At 37.5% G+C, this 17,810-nt stretch overlaps 1 protein-coding gene across 1 annotated transcript in view; it reads left to right on the plus strand.

Moving 5' to 3' along the window:
- Positions 1-17,810, plus strand: part of LOC133564461 (alpha-2-macroglobulin-like) — a 91,336-nt gene that overhangs the window by 67,457 nt on the left and 6,069 nt on the right. Inside the window, exons 25-30 of the mRNA XM_061918793.1 lie at positions 7,006-7,182; positions 7,456-7,531; positions 9,270-9,426; positions 9,495-9,569; positions 10,880-11,042; positions 11,311-11,498. Of these exons, the coding sequence (XP_061774777.1) occupies positions 7,006-7,182; positions 7,456-7,531; positions 9,270-9,426; positions 9,495-9,569; positions 10,880-11,042; positions 11,311-11,498 (836 nt within the window). The remainder of the gene's footprint in view (positions 1-7,005; positions 7,183-7,455; positions 7,532-9,269; positions 9,427-9,494; positions 9,570-10,879; positions 11,043-11,310; positions 11,499-17,810) is intronic.

Here is a 17,810-nt window from a genome sequence, read left to right on the forward strand (position 1 = left end):
CTAGAGACTAAAAGAGGGCGGGATATAACATTGGAAAGTCAGCGCACTTTAGACATCTGTGTAAATGATGCAAAAAGCCCCTTGAACTACATTTACGAATCGCGTGGTGTCATGACACTTTAAAATCCAAAAGCAAAGTCAGAACATATTGCCCGTGGCAGTGGCAGAAACCATGAAGCGAGTGTCTTGTTTAAATAACTGTTTCTTTGTGAGATGTGACGTTCAGGAATGAGTCCAGGGTACCGGTGTTGGTATAGTACCGCGATACTAATGAATAATTTTCGAAACGATACCATCTCTGAAACTTACCAGTACCGCACCTCACCGCGCCCACGTCAAAGTCACATCGTGACATTGCTGGTTTACGACCAGAGGAGCATGTTCGGCGGCACAAAATCACGGCGCACTTACAAGCAGACAATGTGTGTAGACAGAAAGGGGAGAACGGGCGCATTTTGGCCTATAAACTAACTAAAAGTGAAGTTAATAACACTGAAATGGCCTCAGGAAGAGGTGCTTTAAGACATGGCTAGCTAGCTGGCAGCTAAAGTCCATCCGTCGTCTGCAGTGTTTTAGCTACTTCAAAATCACTAATCCTCGCCTCCATGGCGACAAATAAAGTATGTTTCTTACAAGTATCATCCCTGCAGGACGAGGAATAGCTAAACGTGCTTCACTGCACTGCACACCGTAGCTAACCGGCATCAAAATGTAAACAAACGCCATTGGTGGATCTACACCTAACATACACTGTAATAATATCAAGTACAGGCACATATCTAGTCTATCACGTCGATACTTTTTGGCATCACAAAATCTTCTTTCGTTTTTTGAAAATGTATATTGTGTTTGTAAACTCAGTAAATATTTCCCTGGACACATGAGGACTTTGAATATGACCAATGTATGATCCTGTAACTACTTGGTATCAGAATGATACCCAAATTTGTGGTATCATCCAAAACTAATGTAAAGTATCAAACAACAGAAGAAAAACATTATAATTACATTTTAACAGAAGTGTAGATAGAACATGTTAAAAGAGAAAGTAAGCAGATATTAACAATAAATGAACAAGTAGATTAATTAATTAATCTTAGTAGTAGAAAATTAATTTTCGACCACTTGTCCTTAATAATGTTGACAAAAATAATAGAATGATAAATGATACAATATGTTACTGAATACGTCAGCAGACTAATTAGGAGCCTTTGTTTGTTTACTTACTACCAAGTTGTCTGGTATATTCACTATTTTATTTAATGACTCAACTGTAATAAGAAACATATGTTTAATGTACCCTAAGATTTTTTTGTAAAAATAAAGCCAATAATGCACTTTTTTGTGGTCCCCTTAATTTAGAAAAGTACCGAAATAATTTTACTACCAGTACCAAAATATTTGTATCGTTACAACACTAAATGAGTCAAGTGCTTTGAACGGCTCTTCAAGTGAACGATGAGAACCGATTCGGAGTTGTAATTTGTTCGTTTGAGAGCTGTTCTTTATGCAAATAACTCACACTCCCCTCTCAGAAGCAAAGTCAGCTTTATTTGCTTTACTTATTGAAGAAGTCATGATATCACCCACGTCTCAGAAAGCTCTATTCATGTGAACGCAATAATGTATATGCATTCCAACAGGCAGTTAACTTAAGGAAGGAGTTTAATAGCCACCTGAACCAATTCCCAATTAGTGCCCTTTATTTGGAATTAGAAAGAGATATTAGCAGTAGGCCGGGGCCGATATTCAATAAGTCAATTAACCGACAATAACTGAAAATTAAGTCGGTAAGTTTTCCAGCGTGGATAAATCGCCACATGCATGCTTCAAGAGCATTAACGCTTTACATCGGTGTCAGCAACTGTGCACGTTTGTGCCCCAGCGGCATGAAAAGACGGGGGTGAATCACCTTGTGATTTGACTCTTTGTGCTCCCAAGCCACATGCGGGTCTTTGCCCAGTTCCACGCGGCTCTTACATCCGTATAGAAGTTTGTGTTTTTAATGTGCGGGTTTGGCGAGCGAGACGGTCTGCAAGAGTGGTGAGTCTTTTGCATTGGTTTCTGCGGCTGGGAAGAAACAACAGTAATGATAACTGCTGTAAAACTCTGACGGTTGGTATTACTGTTTTAACTTTAAAATGACCAAAGAACTGTCATTCATAACCTCACTGCTGCTAGCTTAAATGCAAACATTGAAACAACAAGTATTAACATCTTTCACCATTACGAAAGGTCATTCCCTAAACTAAACTTGTAGAAACTCTTTGCTGTCTTAAAGGCGTACTGAAATGAGATTATCTTATTTAAATGGGGATAGCAGGTCCATTCTATGTGTCATACTTGATCATTTCGCGATATTGCCATATTTTTGCTGAAAGGATTTAGTAGAGAACATCCACGATAAAGTTCGCAACTTTTGGTGCTAACAGAAAAGCCCTGCCTTTACCGGAAGTCGCAGACGATGACGTCACATGTTTAATGGCTCCTCACATATTCACATTGTTTTTAATGGGAGCCTCCAACAAAAACAGTTATTCGGAACGAGAAAACGACAATTTCCCCATTAATTTGAACGAGGATGAAAGATTTGTGTTTGAGGATATTGATAGCGACGGACTAGAAAAAAGAAAAAAAAACAACATGATTGCATTGGGACGGATTCAGATGTTTTTAGACACATTTACTAGGATAATTCTGGGAAATCCCTTATCTTTCTATTGTGTTGCTAGTGTTTTTGTGAGTTTAAGAGTACCTGATAGTCAGAGGTGTGTGTCCACGGGTGTCTTGACGCCAGTGTCTCAGGAAAGTCGACGGCAGCTTTATGCACGGCGCAAGCTCAGCTGATCTCCGGTAAGAAGCGACTTTTTACCACAATTTTCTCACCGAAACCTGCTGGTTGACATTCGGTCGGGATCCATGTTCGCTTGACCGCTGTGACCCATAGTAAAGTTTCACCTCCGGGAATTTTAAACAAGGAATCACCGTGTGTTTGTGTGGCTAAAGGCTAAAGCTTCCCAACTACATCTTTGTACTTTGACTCCTCCAATATTAATTGAACAAATTGCAAAAGATTCAGTAACACAGATCTCCAAAATACTGTGTAATTATGCGGTTAAAGCAGACGACTTTTAGCTGTGTGTGTGTGTGCAGCGCTCATATTTCCTAACAGTCATTATTACGTCATTATTACGCGACGTTTTCAAGAAGAAACTCCCGGGAAATTTAAAATTGCAATTTAGTAAACTAAAAAGGCCGTATTGGCATGTGTTGTAGTGTTAATATTTCATCATTGATATATAAACTATCAGACTGCATGGTGGTTAGTAGTGGGTTTCAGTAGGCCTTTAACAATTGAGCTGCCCTATTTACATTAAACATAAAGGATGTGCTGTTTTTACACAAAGAGATGGATAAACTTGACAGTGTCTAATAAAAACGTCCGGGCACAAACTGCATTCAACAGGAAGTGAACTCTGTTACTCGGATAAACCGGAAGTGAAACAACTGATCACCCTTTACAATTTAAAATCAAATACAAACATGTAAACACACAAATAAAAATAATATGGTTCTTATGAAGCCAGAACAATATTTGAAGTGTACTTTGCCAAGAAAGTATATTGCGTCTATTTGTTATAGCTTTTAAAAAATACAGCTTTGTTAAAACATTTTAGTTTGTGTTTAAATACTTTTTGAGCACATTCAGCAATATCACAATAAGAATGATAACTAATCATTTTGGTCACAATAACTTTATTTAGCCATTTTGTGCATTGTTTTGGTTGTGTGTATTTGAGGGTCCCTCACCCTGTCCTTAACAGAGAGAACCTATTTTATTGATTTTCGTTGTGATTTTTATTTAAGTTCACATTTTTTCTTACAGACAGATTATATTGTATTTGTATTATTTGTTTGTTTCATTTAACTTAGTATTTTAAAAGTTTGCATTTCAATTACAATGCTAAAAAATATATGAGAAATACAATTGCATTTGAAAGGTTATATTTTCCATTATTATTATGTATTGTCATTAGATCAGTGGTAATTTTGGTCTCGAACAAAATGTAAATAATATATTTTATCAGCAATTTGTAGGTCAATATATTGTCAATTAAAATTTGTTATCGGTCCAGGCCTGTTAACAACTGTAAAACTAAACAAAATTAACAAAAGTCTAAGGACTTTTGCGCAATCTGCTAGGGCAGTGGCTCTCAACCTTTTTTCAGTGATGTACCCCCTGTGAACATGTTTTTAATTCAAGTTCCCCCTAAACAGAGCAAAGCATTTTTGGTTGAAAAAAAGAGATAAAGAAGTAAAATAAAGCAGTATATCATCAGTTTCTGATTTATTAAATTGAATAACAGTGCAAAATATTGCTCTTGTGTAGTGGTCTTTCTTGAACTATTTGGAAAAATATTATATAAAAATAACAAAAAACTTGTTGAAAAATAAACAAGTGATTCAATTATAAATAAAGATTTCTACACAAAGAAGTAATCATCAACTTAAAGTGCCCTCTTTGGGGATTGTAATACAGATCCATCTTGATTCATGAACTTCATTCCAAACATTTCTTCACAAAAAAAGAAATCTTTAACAGCAATATTTATGGAACATGTCCACAAAAAAATCTAGCTGTCAACACTTACTTTTGCATTGTTGTATTTTTCTTTACACAGTTTATGAACTTACATTCTTATTTTGTTAAAGTATTATTCAATAAATACATTAATAAAGGATTTTTGAATTGTTGCTATTTTTAGAATATTTTAAAAAAATCTCACGTACCCTTTGGCATACTTTCAAGTACCCCAGGGGTACGTGTACCCCCATTTGAGAACCACTGTGCTAGGGTGATGACATGCAAGATATAGGTACTTAGTGACATCACTGTCAAAGAATGGGGAAATGGTACCATCTTGTGGAATGTTTACAATTAAAACAAAAGCCAAATTACATTATCAATATTTCTAAATAATTATCTCCGATAGTGTTTATATTGGTATAATATATACATTTTGATTTATTGACCAGACTTTTATCTTATTAGTTCCATTAGTGATTGTTTTCCTTGATGAATACAAGTTACATTAAAAGTAAATGAATGTAGGAAAGACCCAGTCTTATGAACGGCTCTTTTGAAGCCTCAACGTCCGCTCCCTTCAAAGAGCCATAAATCCCATCTCTAATTTCTTCCAGGGTACATGAATAGAGCATTTACTGGTACTTTTATTTACTTTACATTATTTTTAACATTTTATAAACTATATAAACACTGGTATTAAAGTTACATAGGATTCCCATCCAGGCACTAAAATATGTTTACTTTCATGTTCTTGTGTTCAGTGGCCTAGTGGTTAGAGTGTCCGCCCTGAGATAGGTAGGTTGTGAGTTCAAACCCTGGCCGAGTCATACCAAAGACTATAAAAATGGAACCCATTACCTCTCTGCTTGGCACTCCGCGTTAAGGGTTGGAATTGGGGGTTAAATCACCAAAAATGATTCCCGGGCGCGGCACCGCTGCTGCCAACTGCTCCCCTCACCTCCCAGGGGGTGATCAAGGGTGATGGGTCAAATGCAGAGAATAATTTCTCCACATCTAGTGTGTGTGTGACAATCATTGGTACTTGAACCTTAACTTTAAAGACCTACTGAAACCCACTACTACCCACCACGCAGTCTGATAGATTATATATCAATGATGAAATATTAACATTGCAACACATGCCAATACGGCCTTTTTAGTTTACTAAATTACAATTTTAAATTTCCCGTGAGCGACTTTTTAACCACAATTTTCTCACCGAAACCTGCCGATTGACATGTGGTCGGGAACCATGTTCGCTTGACCGCGCTCTGGTCCATAGTAAAGTTTCTCCTCCGGGAATTTTAAACAAGGAATCACCGTGTGTTTGTGTGGCTAAAGGCTAAAGCTTCCCAACTCCATCTTTCTACTGTGACTTCTCCAATATTAATTGAACAAATTGCAAAAGATTCAGCAACACAGATCTCCAAAATACTGTATAATTATGCCGTTAAAGCAGACGACTTTTAGCTGTGTGTACAGTGCTCATACTTCCTAAAAACCTGTGACGTCTTGCATACAAGTCATCATTACATGACGTTTCCAAGACGAAACTCCCGGGAAATTTAAAATTGTAATTTAGTAAACTAAAAAGGCCGTATTGGCATGTGTTGCAATGTTAATATTTCATCATTAATATATAAACTATCAGACTACGTGGTGGGTAGTAGTGGGTTTCAGTAGGCCTTTAAAAGACTTTGTTAATGTCTGTTTTGTTAAACGAATGTGTTGCACTTTTCCTTTGGCCAGGTTGTCATTTTGCCACTGTGGTTTCTGTAGAAACAGTAATTTATAGGGAGTATATATTTTAGTCTTTATTTAATATGACTATTATTGTTTAACTGCCTTTAACTTAGTTTGTTTCCAGTGTTGTCTGCCTCATTTTTTACATGGTACTGCAACTTTGCAAGTTAGAAAAGATGTTGAAAAGCCACACAGAGAGCATGCTTAGCGTGTTTATTTCAATAAACAATCAAATTGAGCATTTATTTTCTGCCTATTTATTTGTTGGAAAGTTAAGTTGAGATATTTTTTTCTATATGTAGTGTTGATGTAGCAAGCTACTTTTGCTTGTAGTGTAGCTTGCTACAATTCTGTGGAGACAGCTTCACCTGTAGTTTAGCTACATTTAATGGGCAGTAACTAAAAGCTTAGCTTACTACATTTTCCAAGAAGCTTGCCCATCACTTTAAATGTGGGAGAAGGCAGATGGAAAATAGAGATTAATATTATTTAGAATACTACTCCTATTCACACAATGATGAAGTGCCGACTTGTCCAGGGTGTACCCCGCCTACCGCCCGAATACAACTGAGATAGGCTCCAGCGCTCCTCCCCCACCCCGTGACCTCGAAAGGAACAAGCGGTAGAGTATGGATGGAGTCTTAACATTAATGCAAGTTAATCTCTGCATGCAGGTGACATCTTGGGCCGGGCTATGAAGAATCTTAAAGGACTGTTGAGGATGCCGTATGGATGCGGCGAGCAAAACCTGGCGCTTTTAGCTCCTAATGTTTACGTCCTCCAGTATCTTCAACAAACCGAACAGCTGACACCAGCCATCAAGGAAAAGACCCTTAAGTTCCTGACTAGTGGTGAGTTACTGTGATGAACCTCCTTTATCAACCTTTTTTACACCTATGGTTCTTTGCTGACATTAACAAGTTGACAAATCATCTTTCAAAACTAATAATATACATATAGATATGCAAATATCTTTATTTATTTCCAAATTAGTGTGTAACATTAATTTACATCTAATCTGACTTTTTTGTCAGTATTCACATGTGTCTTTTGTGCATATTGATCTAATTGTGCTGTTAAACTTGAAATTGATCCAGATCAAGCATGTTGTTGTTATTGAACAGGCTACCAGAGGCAACTTAACTACATGCATAGCACTGGTGGATACAGCACTTTTGGAACCGGAGTGGAAAACACTTGGTGAGAAAATTATTTGAATCCATACGTGTTCTTTATGTTACAATGCACTTACACCAAATATGAATTATGTTTCAGTACACATTTTCATTTAAGGCCTACACAAAGGGAGTTTAAAGAAAAAAAACTTTAGAAAAGCTACGTTTTTTCGTAGAATCTGACAAGTTAGTATATTATAGGTAGTAAAACTATTATATTTGCAGCATAAAATAAAACTTCCAGACTAGCCTTGGTTCATGATAATTTTCTACTCTCATTTGGATGAACTATTGCTATTGCACTCTGTATACCATAATAATAAGATCAATTAGGGGAGTCTCGATCGGATATTGATCCAATATCAGCAAAAAATAAGTATCCGATGATATCGGCTTTCATCTAAATTAAATTGATTTTTGCAGCGTACTTGTGCAAAGCTGAACAGACAGTTAACAGCTAAATGCCCTTCAATTAGCACACATGTTGGTCTTTTCTTATATTTTAGTGAAGTTATTTACAAAAAAATTACCATGGTAGGCTATAGGCTTCTAAGAGGTAGCAGCTTCTGTCGACAGCAGCTAAGCACACAAGCAAGACATACATCCAACCATCCATTTTCTACCGCTTTTCCCTTTCGGGGTCACGGGGTGCTGGAGCCTATCTCAGCTGCATTCGGGCGGAAGGCGGGTTACACCCTGGACAAGACGCCAACTCATCACAGGGCCAACACAGATAGACAGACAACATTCACACACTAGGGCCAATTTAGTGTTGCCAATTAACCTATCACCAGGTGCATGTCTGTACATAATAAGTGTCCTTAATTGATCAATACTGCAGTCTAAAACACCACATTGGTCAATATAAACAAGTATCAAAATATTATACTATTATATTACTTACAGATTACAAATTCTAAATGGCAGAAGAGCATTAAAAAGTACACAGTAAAAAATGTGTCTGAATCATTCAACTTCTTGCGCGGGCATTACTTTAATTAATTATTGTGACCACGAGGTGTCGCCTAAAGACAAATTAACACTCCACTTCATAAGTATACATCGGCCCTCAGTTTTAAGTGTTTTCATACCTCCCATTTTCTTTAAGTAATTTCACTTGATAAAACCTTTCCCAACGTTCCCCACTATAAAATATTATATCTATGTGCCTTTGTGCCTTTAGGATAGCGTTTTACATACTGTATTTACCACAAGCATGTCTCAAACTGAATTGGACCATTCGGTTGAGTTTTTTCCTTGTCCTGATGTAGGATCTGAGCAGAGAATGTTATTGTGGCTTGTGCAGCCCTTTGAGACACTTGTGATTAAGGGCTATATAAATAAACGTTGATTGATTGATTGATTGATTGATTGATTGATTGTTTCCTGTTTTGACTTTCACTTGATCAAACAATTTCTAACATTCTATATTACAAAATAATCAATTAAGTAATATGATTTATGCTGATATATTATCGAAAGCTCCAATATCAGTATTGTGTCCGTAGTGAAAAGGTCTTTTGGGACACCCCTAATAATGATACACTTTGTCACCTATTCAACTAGGATGAAATGCAGGCCGTTTTTGATTACATTTCTTAGCATATCTAGGCTAGAATATTTTCTGCCTTTTTCGAAAATTAAAAATCTGATTGGATTTTTCATAATGTGAACCTCTGTGGAAAAATAGGTTTTCCCCATAATACATTTTGATGTCTATTGAAGTTCATATTTTCTCTGTTGTTTTCCCATGTGTTTCTTAGGTTGACTGCTTTCGTAATGAGAGTCTTTGCCAAAGCAAAGTCGTTTGTTTACATTGACCCTAAAACTGTCAAAGAATCCGAGGAATGGTTGAGGGAAAGACAAAATGACAATGGTTGTTTCCAACAGTTGGGGAGACTCTTTAATAACAGAATGAAGGTAATCTGGTGTAATTCGATGTGACGTCTGGAGGTTGGCTGAGACTAAAACGGATGTTTCCTCTACAGGGTGGTGTTTCGGATGAAGTGACTCTCAGTGCTTACATAACGGCTGCCTTTTTGGAGATGAATGTCTCTGCAGATGTGAGTGCCCAAACATGTCATTCTTACAACAATTACTTTACATTTCATTGAAAAATAATTCAACCCATAAAACACACACTTATGCAACTGCACAATGTACAACAACAATGTACAACATAATTCACAATGGACATACAAGGTTAACGGCAGAAAGAAAATAATGAAATCTGTACGTGTTTTGTTACAATTTCATAGTTACTTTACATTGCACATTTGAACAATGCATACTTAAACCAAATAATAATTATTTTTCAGTATATGCTTTTAAGGGATTTGATCGTAAAATTATATTTAGAAATAAAAAACTACTTTTGTAAGTTAATGCACTATAGTTACTAAAATTACTTCATTTGCAGAAAATACTGACACGTCTGAACGAGCCTGGGTTCATGATACAAGATTAATTAACAAGTGAAGGGAACGTAACATCTGGACTCTAATTTTCTACCTGAGATCGGATTAACTATTGCCATCGCACTCTGTATGTACCACAATAACAAGAATTGGGGGAGGCCTGATCAGATTTTAATATTGGATATCAATCTGATATCAGCAAAAAATCTAATATCAGATGATACCGGCTTGCATCTACAATAAAGTCTCCAATGTAACCATGTGTACGCGTGCACTGCTGATTTAGGTAGTACCGCAATCTATTTTTAAAACAAAGCAATGCAAGACAAGTTTATTTATAAACCACAATTTGTACGCAAGGCGATTCAATGTGCTTTACAGAGCCCTTTACAAAATCCCAAATATAAAGAAAATCCTGAATTTCTTAGAAAGTGTGTATTGTAGATAAATACTTTCAGTTAGTATATGCACAACAAAAAATTTGTGTTTTCAGCCTTATTAATGTTGCACGGTGATGCCTATTACTTTTACTCTTAAGGTTTAACATAAGTTTTAAATTAAGACCTAAGTTAGGTGTAATTTCCCTTCAACAAATTAGATTATTCAACACAAAACTAGGATAAGTCTTATCCATGTCTAAGAAAACCATTTAAGTAATTTCTGGTTTGCTTTCTTTATCATTGCACTTATTAGCTTTGCACATAGTAGTTATTTAGGTACTTGTTTATAGTTTTAGTTAATATTTATAATTTTACATACCGGTATATATTTTAAATTGAACAAGCGAGCACAGCCTACCAAGTCAAATTCTTGGCCAATACGGCTGATTCTGATTCTGGTGAAACCTTATACGGTAAACCACAGTATGTAGACATGAAAAAAATTAATTAAGACATTGCTACACCGTCATTGTTAACCTAATCAATGTTTTTTCTTTGCATTTTATATTTTTATAGGATCCCGTTGTTTCCAGGAGCCTTACTTGCCTCAAAGAGTCCGTAAATAACCTTGACAACACTTACACAACAGCACTGATGGCCTATGTCTTTACCTTGGCTAAAGATCAAGAAACCCGTGCTCAGCTCCTACAACACTTAGACAAGGTTAAGATACAAGAAGGTGAGTTATCTTCATCTGTAGTCAAGTCTATAATGACATAACACTTGGATCACAAATGAAAAAGTGAATAAAATCCTTCTCGCTCAAAAATAAAATTAAAATTGATATTTGACAAGATGACTACATATCAGAGGAATATCAGTATATGCTCATTACATAACATTTTAAACCAACTTTTCACCAGATTATTGTGAACATGTCATGAGAAAATTTGACTTATGTATACTTTATGTGAAAGAAATGTGTTTCCTAAAATGTGTGTTTTTAGGTGGTTTCACACACTGGTCTCAAAAGTCATCAGAGACCTCAGCATCTCTCTCTGTGGAGATAAGCTCCTATGTGCTGCTGGCCAAACTTAGTGACAATCCTTCCGTTGAAGACCTGGGTTATGCTTCTGGCATCATCAGATGGCTGACAAAGCAGCAGAACTATTATGGAGGCTTCTCTTCTACTCAGGTACACATACAACTAACACAGGAGGTGATGGCGTGGCGAAGTTGGTAGAGTGGCTGTGCCAGCAATCTGAGGGTTACTGGTTCAATCCCCACATTCTACCATCCTAGTCACGTCCATTGTGTCCTTGGGCAAGACACGTCACCCTTGCTCCTGATGGGTCCTGGTTAGCGCCTTGCATGGCAGCTCCCGCCATCAGTGTGTGAATGTGGAAATACTGTCAAAGCGCTTTGGGCTCCTTAAAAATGGGTAGAAAAGCGCTATACGAGTACAACCATTTACCATTTACAGTGAAGACAATAAATCGCACAGTACATTTTGAAATTTGTCTTAAAAATTCTGAAGTAGACAACTACCGGTACTCAAATCCAGACAACAATTTTTTGAATCTGGGGAGAAAGCTGGCAAGCTCTTAGCCCACTGGGTCAGGGAGGAAGCATCTTTGAGGCTAACCACATCTATTCGTTTAAACACAGGAGAACTACATAGTGATCCCCCTAAGATTAGTGAAACATTTGCTGCATTATATACTTCAGACTGCCCCCCTTCCTCAGATGAACTGTTTAGCGATACAACATTACCCCACATAGAACATGGGGCTGCGAGGGGTCTGGGCCAGCCCATTAGTGTCATTGAGATTGTAGAAGCCATCAAATCCTTACAGAGCAATAAGTCACCCGGCCCGGATGGCTTCAGTGCAGAATATTACAAGACTTTCTCCTGTGTTCTTGCTCCGGCTCTAAGAGACATGTATAATGAAGCATTCCTGCACCATCGCCTCCCAGAAACCTTAATGAGGAACACCATTACTCTCATCCCAAAAAAAGAGAAAGACCCCCTGCTTTGCAGCAGTGATAGACAAATTTCCCTCTTAAATGTAGATCTAAAAATTCTATCCAAGGTTCTCGCTTTCCGGCTCCAAAGGGTGATGCCTTCCATTCCCCCGTTGGATCAAACAGGTTTTATGCTGGGCCGGCAATCCTCACACAACACTCGGCGCCTCCTAAACGTTATCCATTCTCCAAACCCTCGACCGCGGACGTGGTGGTGTCCCTCGATGCGGAGAAAGCCTTTGACAGTGTTGAGTGAGAATATCTATTTGAAGTGATGGGTTGATTTGGTTTTTATGAAGTTTTAATTCTCTGGGTTAAACTTTTGTACTCGTCCCCAGTAGCTTCGGTACGTTTAAATAATACACTATCCTCCCCAATTTTTCTTAAAAGAGGCACTAGACAAGGTTGCTCGTTGTCTCCATTACTGTTTGCAATTGCGATAGAACCCCTTGCTTTTTGGCTGCGCGCGGAGAGGGGGCTTTAAAGGTATCACCCGGTTGGACACGTTGCACAAAGTGTCGCTTTATGCGGACGACTTGCTTCCTATACATCTCGGATCCTGCTAGCTCACTCCTGGTAATCTTTGACATTTTGGAGCGGTTTGGCACACACTGGTTACAAACTTAACTACCAAAAAAGTGAGCTGTTTCCGATCAATTCCTTAGTTAAACATTTACCACGATCTTTAACGACATTGAAATGGGCTCATGACAGGATTCATTACTTGGGAATCCTTATTACTCCGGCTATGTCTGGTATGCTCCGCGGGCAAATTTTTTGCCTCTAATTGAAAAGATGGAGAAGGTCTGTTTTACCATTATCTCTTGCTGGATGGATCGATCTAATCAAGATGATCACTCTGCCTAAATTCCTTTACCTTTTTCAACATATCTCCATATTTATTACTAAATCATTTTTCAATAAATTAGACAAACCAATATCCAAATTTTTATTGGGGGCCAATTTGGCCCGAATCCGCAAGTCGGTCCTACAATCTCCCAAATCTGAAGGAGGGCTTGCAGTCCTCAATTTTAGACAATACTTTTGGGCGGATAATGTACAAAAACTCCTATACTGGATGGATGGAGGCTCTCAAACCACCTCGGCCTGGGTATCGCTTGAAACGGCAATCCCACACTTCTCATTACGTTCTTGCTTATGCTCATCACTCCCTTTTACACTTAAACTTGAAGGCGCAAACACCATTGCATCGATCTCCTTGAAAATATGAAACCAGCTACGGAAACACTTGGGTTTTCAGGGCCCATCTATATTGATTCCCGCTACTTAAAAAACAATTATTTAAACCTTTCGTACTGAAGGTGATCACGGTATCACCACTGTGAAAGACCTCTATGCAGACGGAGTGTTCTCATCCTGCGCTGTACTCTCTTCCAAATACGATTTTCCGAACTCCCACCTTTTTTGTTTTTTTCAGGCAAGGGACTTCGTAAAGAAGCAGTTTTCACACTTTCCAAATCGTCCTCCGGAAACTCTTATAGATACGTTGTTGTCTTTGAGCCCTAATCATAAAAAATGCATCTCAGTGATATATACATCCTTTAGTTCAGTTGCTCCAAACTCTATCAGTGATAAGAACCTCGTGGTAGAGCGATCTTCATACCAACATATACGATCAACACTGGAACTCTGCCCTGAAACTGGTCCACTCCTCCTCGATATGCGCCAGTTATAATCTCATCCAATGCAAAGTAATCCATTAAATTCACTACACTAATTCAAAACTATCCAAAATCTACCCCACTGTTAGCAATACCTGCAATAGATGTAAACTATCTCCGGCTGATCATGTTCTGGTCCTGCTCTAAACTATGTCCATTTTGGGAGGACACTTTTGACAAAATCGGAAAGGCATACGGTCAGAACTTTTCCCCCAACCCATTATCGGCCATTTTCGGCATATGCCCTGATAACATGTGCCCAGTGCCACTAAAATGCCTTGTTGCTTTTACAACCTTGCTGGACAGGCGATTGATCTAGTTTAATTGGAAGCTGGCTCGCCCCCGATCACACGGCCGTTGGATTAGAGAGGTTCTCTACAATCTATAACTGGAAAAACTTGGGTTTTCGCTAAAAGGCTCTGCTTAAGCGTTTCAAAGCTCATGGAGTCCTTTCTTGCTGTATGTCAACTCTCTTGACTTATGCCCAGATGCAGATGAGAAATAATCTCCCTTTTATTTATTTATTTTTTTTCTCCCTTTCTCCCTCCTTTCAACTGGTCTGTCGGTCTCTGGCCTCGTATGGCTGTGTGTGTGAATGTGTCTGTTTTTGTCGTCTTACTTGTATGTTTGTGCCATATGTCCCTTGTTGGTTTGACCTGAGTTTGGGTTTTAAGGGAATGGGGGGGCGAAATTTACTGACTTTAAAATTGTACTGTTTAGACTTGCACTTTTATCTATTTGAAAATGTCAATAAAATGAGGTGGATTAAAAATTCTTAAGGAGGAACTGCACTTTTTTGATAAAAATGTTGCATATAATTCACAAGCGTGTGTTGGACGGTCACACGTTTTTCTTTGTGGGTCAACTATTCTGTCCATAAAACCTAATAAACAACCATCCAAAAACCGCCAATAGTACTCCATTAATATTTTGCGACTTGAATATTAACCAATTATTAATGACAATTGATATTGTAAGCGCTAACGCAGATAAACTATTTATAGTAGCGCTGTGATCACTAGCTTGTGTGGCTATATTGAGATCATCTGCTGGTTAGCTGCTTTCTCGCATCGGAGCTCGTGGAAGTTTATTATAAAGTATAAATAATGCCTCTCACCTTAATAGTACAAAGGTGATGACGTAATCCGACAAGCTGGTAATCTTCGATTGCCAATTTAGACCCTGAAATGGCGAGAAAGACCCAAAGACACTTGGTTCCGCCCCTCTTTTCTTCTCGAGGATAATGAGGCATTCTTCATCTAAACAGGAATATAACAAGATGTTATCAGTCAGCATCCTAATAATATTTTATGTTGGGTCTCATGAAGTCTGTAGTGAGTAGTAATCAATGATGTTGTAGAAGAAAAAAGTGAATGTTATAGCTTTTTTTTTTTTTAAATGAATGCGCCCCGTATCCTTAAAATGATAAAAATAGATAAATATGTTAATATGAATGTGCCTGTAGTACATTACATATATACTTAAGGGCTAGGTGGCAGAATACAATGATTCTCATATGCTCCTTTGTAAGCAGACTTTTGATTGCGTGTATTTACTATTTGGAATTAATTTTAAAAAAAAATAAACATATGTGTTCCTGTCTTACGGAAGGATTGTGACAGACAAAAAAAAGTGCAGTTCCCTTTTTTAATTCAAACAACGTCTCATGAAATGTCTTCAACTACTATGATTAATATGACATCGAAAGGTCTTAAAAATATAAACATTATATTGATTCAAAACAAATGCATACACTTTAGTTTCACTTTTGAATGTGTCATGTTTTTAGGGCACTATAATAGCAGTGCATTCCAGTCAAATTGTTTTAAGCACAATCATTTTGTGTGTTGTGGGCACACTGAGGGACGTTACAGCAAAGTTTATCTAGCTGAGATTACGAAAACCCACAGTTACTTGTAAGATGGTTATGTGCTTGTTCGATTTTTACCTCCAGAACAAACACGTTAATGCATGATTGAAGCCAGTTGGATGGAAAGTTTTAAGTACTTTCAACAATTAACGCAACTCGAGGTCAAGACACCACAAAGAAAGGGAAGCAGTTTGTAAACATTGCAGTGAAAATTAATATAATCGATTAAGAATCGTAACAAATAAGAATTACGATTAATTCGAGAATCTTTTTTTATTTTTTTTATTTTTTTTTACATGCCTATTGTCTGCATCATTCAACCGACTGCATCATGGGCTTAACTTTATGAATTATTTTGGCCAAAAGTGTTGCCAAAACACTCCACTTCAATTTAAGGAAAGCGTAAGTCCATTCCAGAGGTTTAAAGATAAATAGAATAGTGTTTTTTTTAATTACCTAACATTGTTCTCGGTTTGAGTAATTTCCATCCATTTTCTACCGCTTGTCACTTTTGGAATCATTGTAATCACGGAGGGTCGCTGGAGCCTATCTCAGCTGCATTCGGGTGGAAGGCGGCGTACACCCTGGACAAGTCGCCATCTCATCATAGGGCCAACACAGATAGACAGACAACATTCACACTCACATTCACACACTAGTGTTGCCAATCAGCCTATCCTCAGGTGCATGTCTTTGGAGGTGGGAGGAAGCCAATTTTACTTTATCAAAAATTGTTTAACATTTCACACTACAATATAATGTATGTATGATTTGTGTTGATATCAGTATTGGGCTTTTTGGGTGGCGTGGCTCAGATGGTAGAGTGGACGGCCAGAAACTTGTGGGTTCCTGGTTCTTCGAATCCAGCTTCCACCATCCTAGTCACTGCTCTTGTGTCCTTAGGCAAGACACTTCACGCACGTTGCTCCCAGTGCTACCCACACTTGATTTGCTAAGATCCAATAACTAAACAGTGTGTGCAATCTATAAAATAGTGTGTACTATTAGTGTGTGTGTTGCATGCGATGTACTAACAGTGAGTGTACGATTGAAAAGTGGTGCAGACCACCTTATTTAAATGAGAATATTGTGTGTACGATACGGGGCATCACCATGGAGACACTCATTTACTGCACATTCATGTTAACATCCGGCATTTTCCTGTTTCAAACATGCAGGAGACATGTACTACTTTTTATGATCATTTTGAATGCATCTACATTGACACCAGTTTTTTTATATATGAAGTTTTGCTCATTAGAGAGAGGCTGCACTTCGCTCAAGAAGCACAAAAAATGGATACTTTAATTTTTTTACTTAGAAGAATTATTTTAAAAGTAAATTATATTCTATGTGGAAAAAAAACGTATTTTTTTTTAAATAGCGCATCAAATTAATTAGTTTTAGTCAGCCCCTTAAATCCTCTTGTAGATTTACAATTATAATTTTTTTTTGCTGAATAAACAATATTTTTAATATTTCTTTATTTCTGACTCTTCCATAATGTTGACCCACACAAGTGAGACAGAGGAATCTCGTCTTTCCATTGTCTGTCTGTCTGCAGCGCAAAAAAACGATCCTATACCCGTGTTTGGAACTGTCTGTTTGCATGTCTTTCTGACATGTGATAAACAAAACAGAAAATCTCACAAAACGTTGATGAGCGTTGATAAATCACATCACGCATGCTAAATAATTATATTTGCATCTTCTCCTTCCAGTATTGTGGGTGTTTGGATGATCAGCTAAAATGTTGCATATTCATGAAGAAAGATGACGCAAAATGGATTGCATGCCTTATTCTGCTCACTTAAGAGACGCAACCCACTTTACACACGTTTAGTAAATCAGCTTTGCGTGTACTATCAGGTTTGCACATGTTTAGTAGACGCAAACCTTTAGTAAATCAGAGCCGTGGTGTAAATGTGGC

Source organism: Nerophis ophidion, linkage group LG13 (assembly GCF_033978795.1).
Source record: "Nerophis ophidion isolate RoL-2023_Sa linkage group LG13, RoL_Noph_v1.0, whole genome shotgun sequence".
Lineage (NCBI taxonomy): Eukaryota > Metazoa > Chordata > Actinopteri > Syngnathiformes > Syngnathidae > Nerophis > Nerophis ophidion.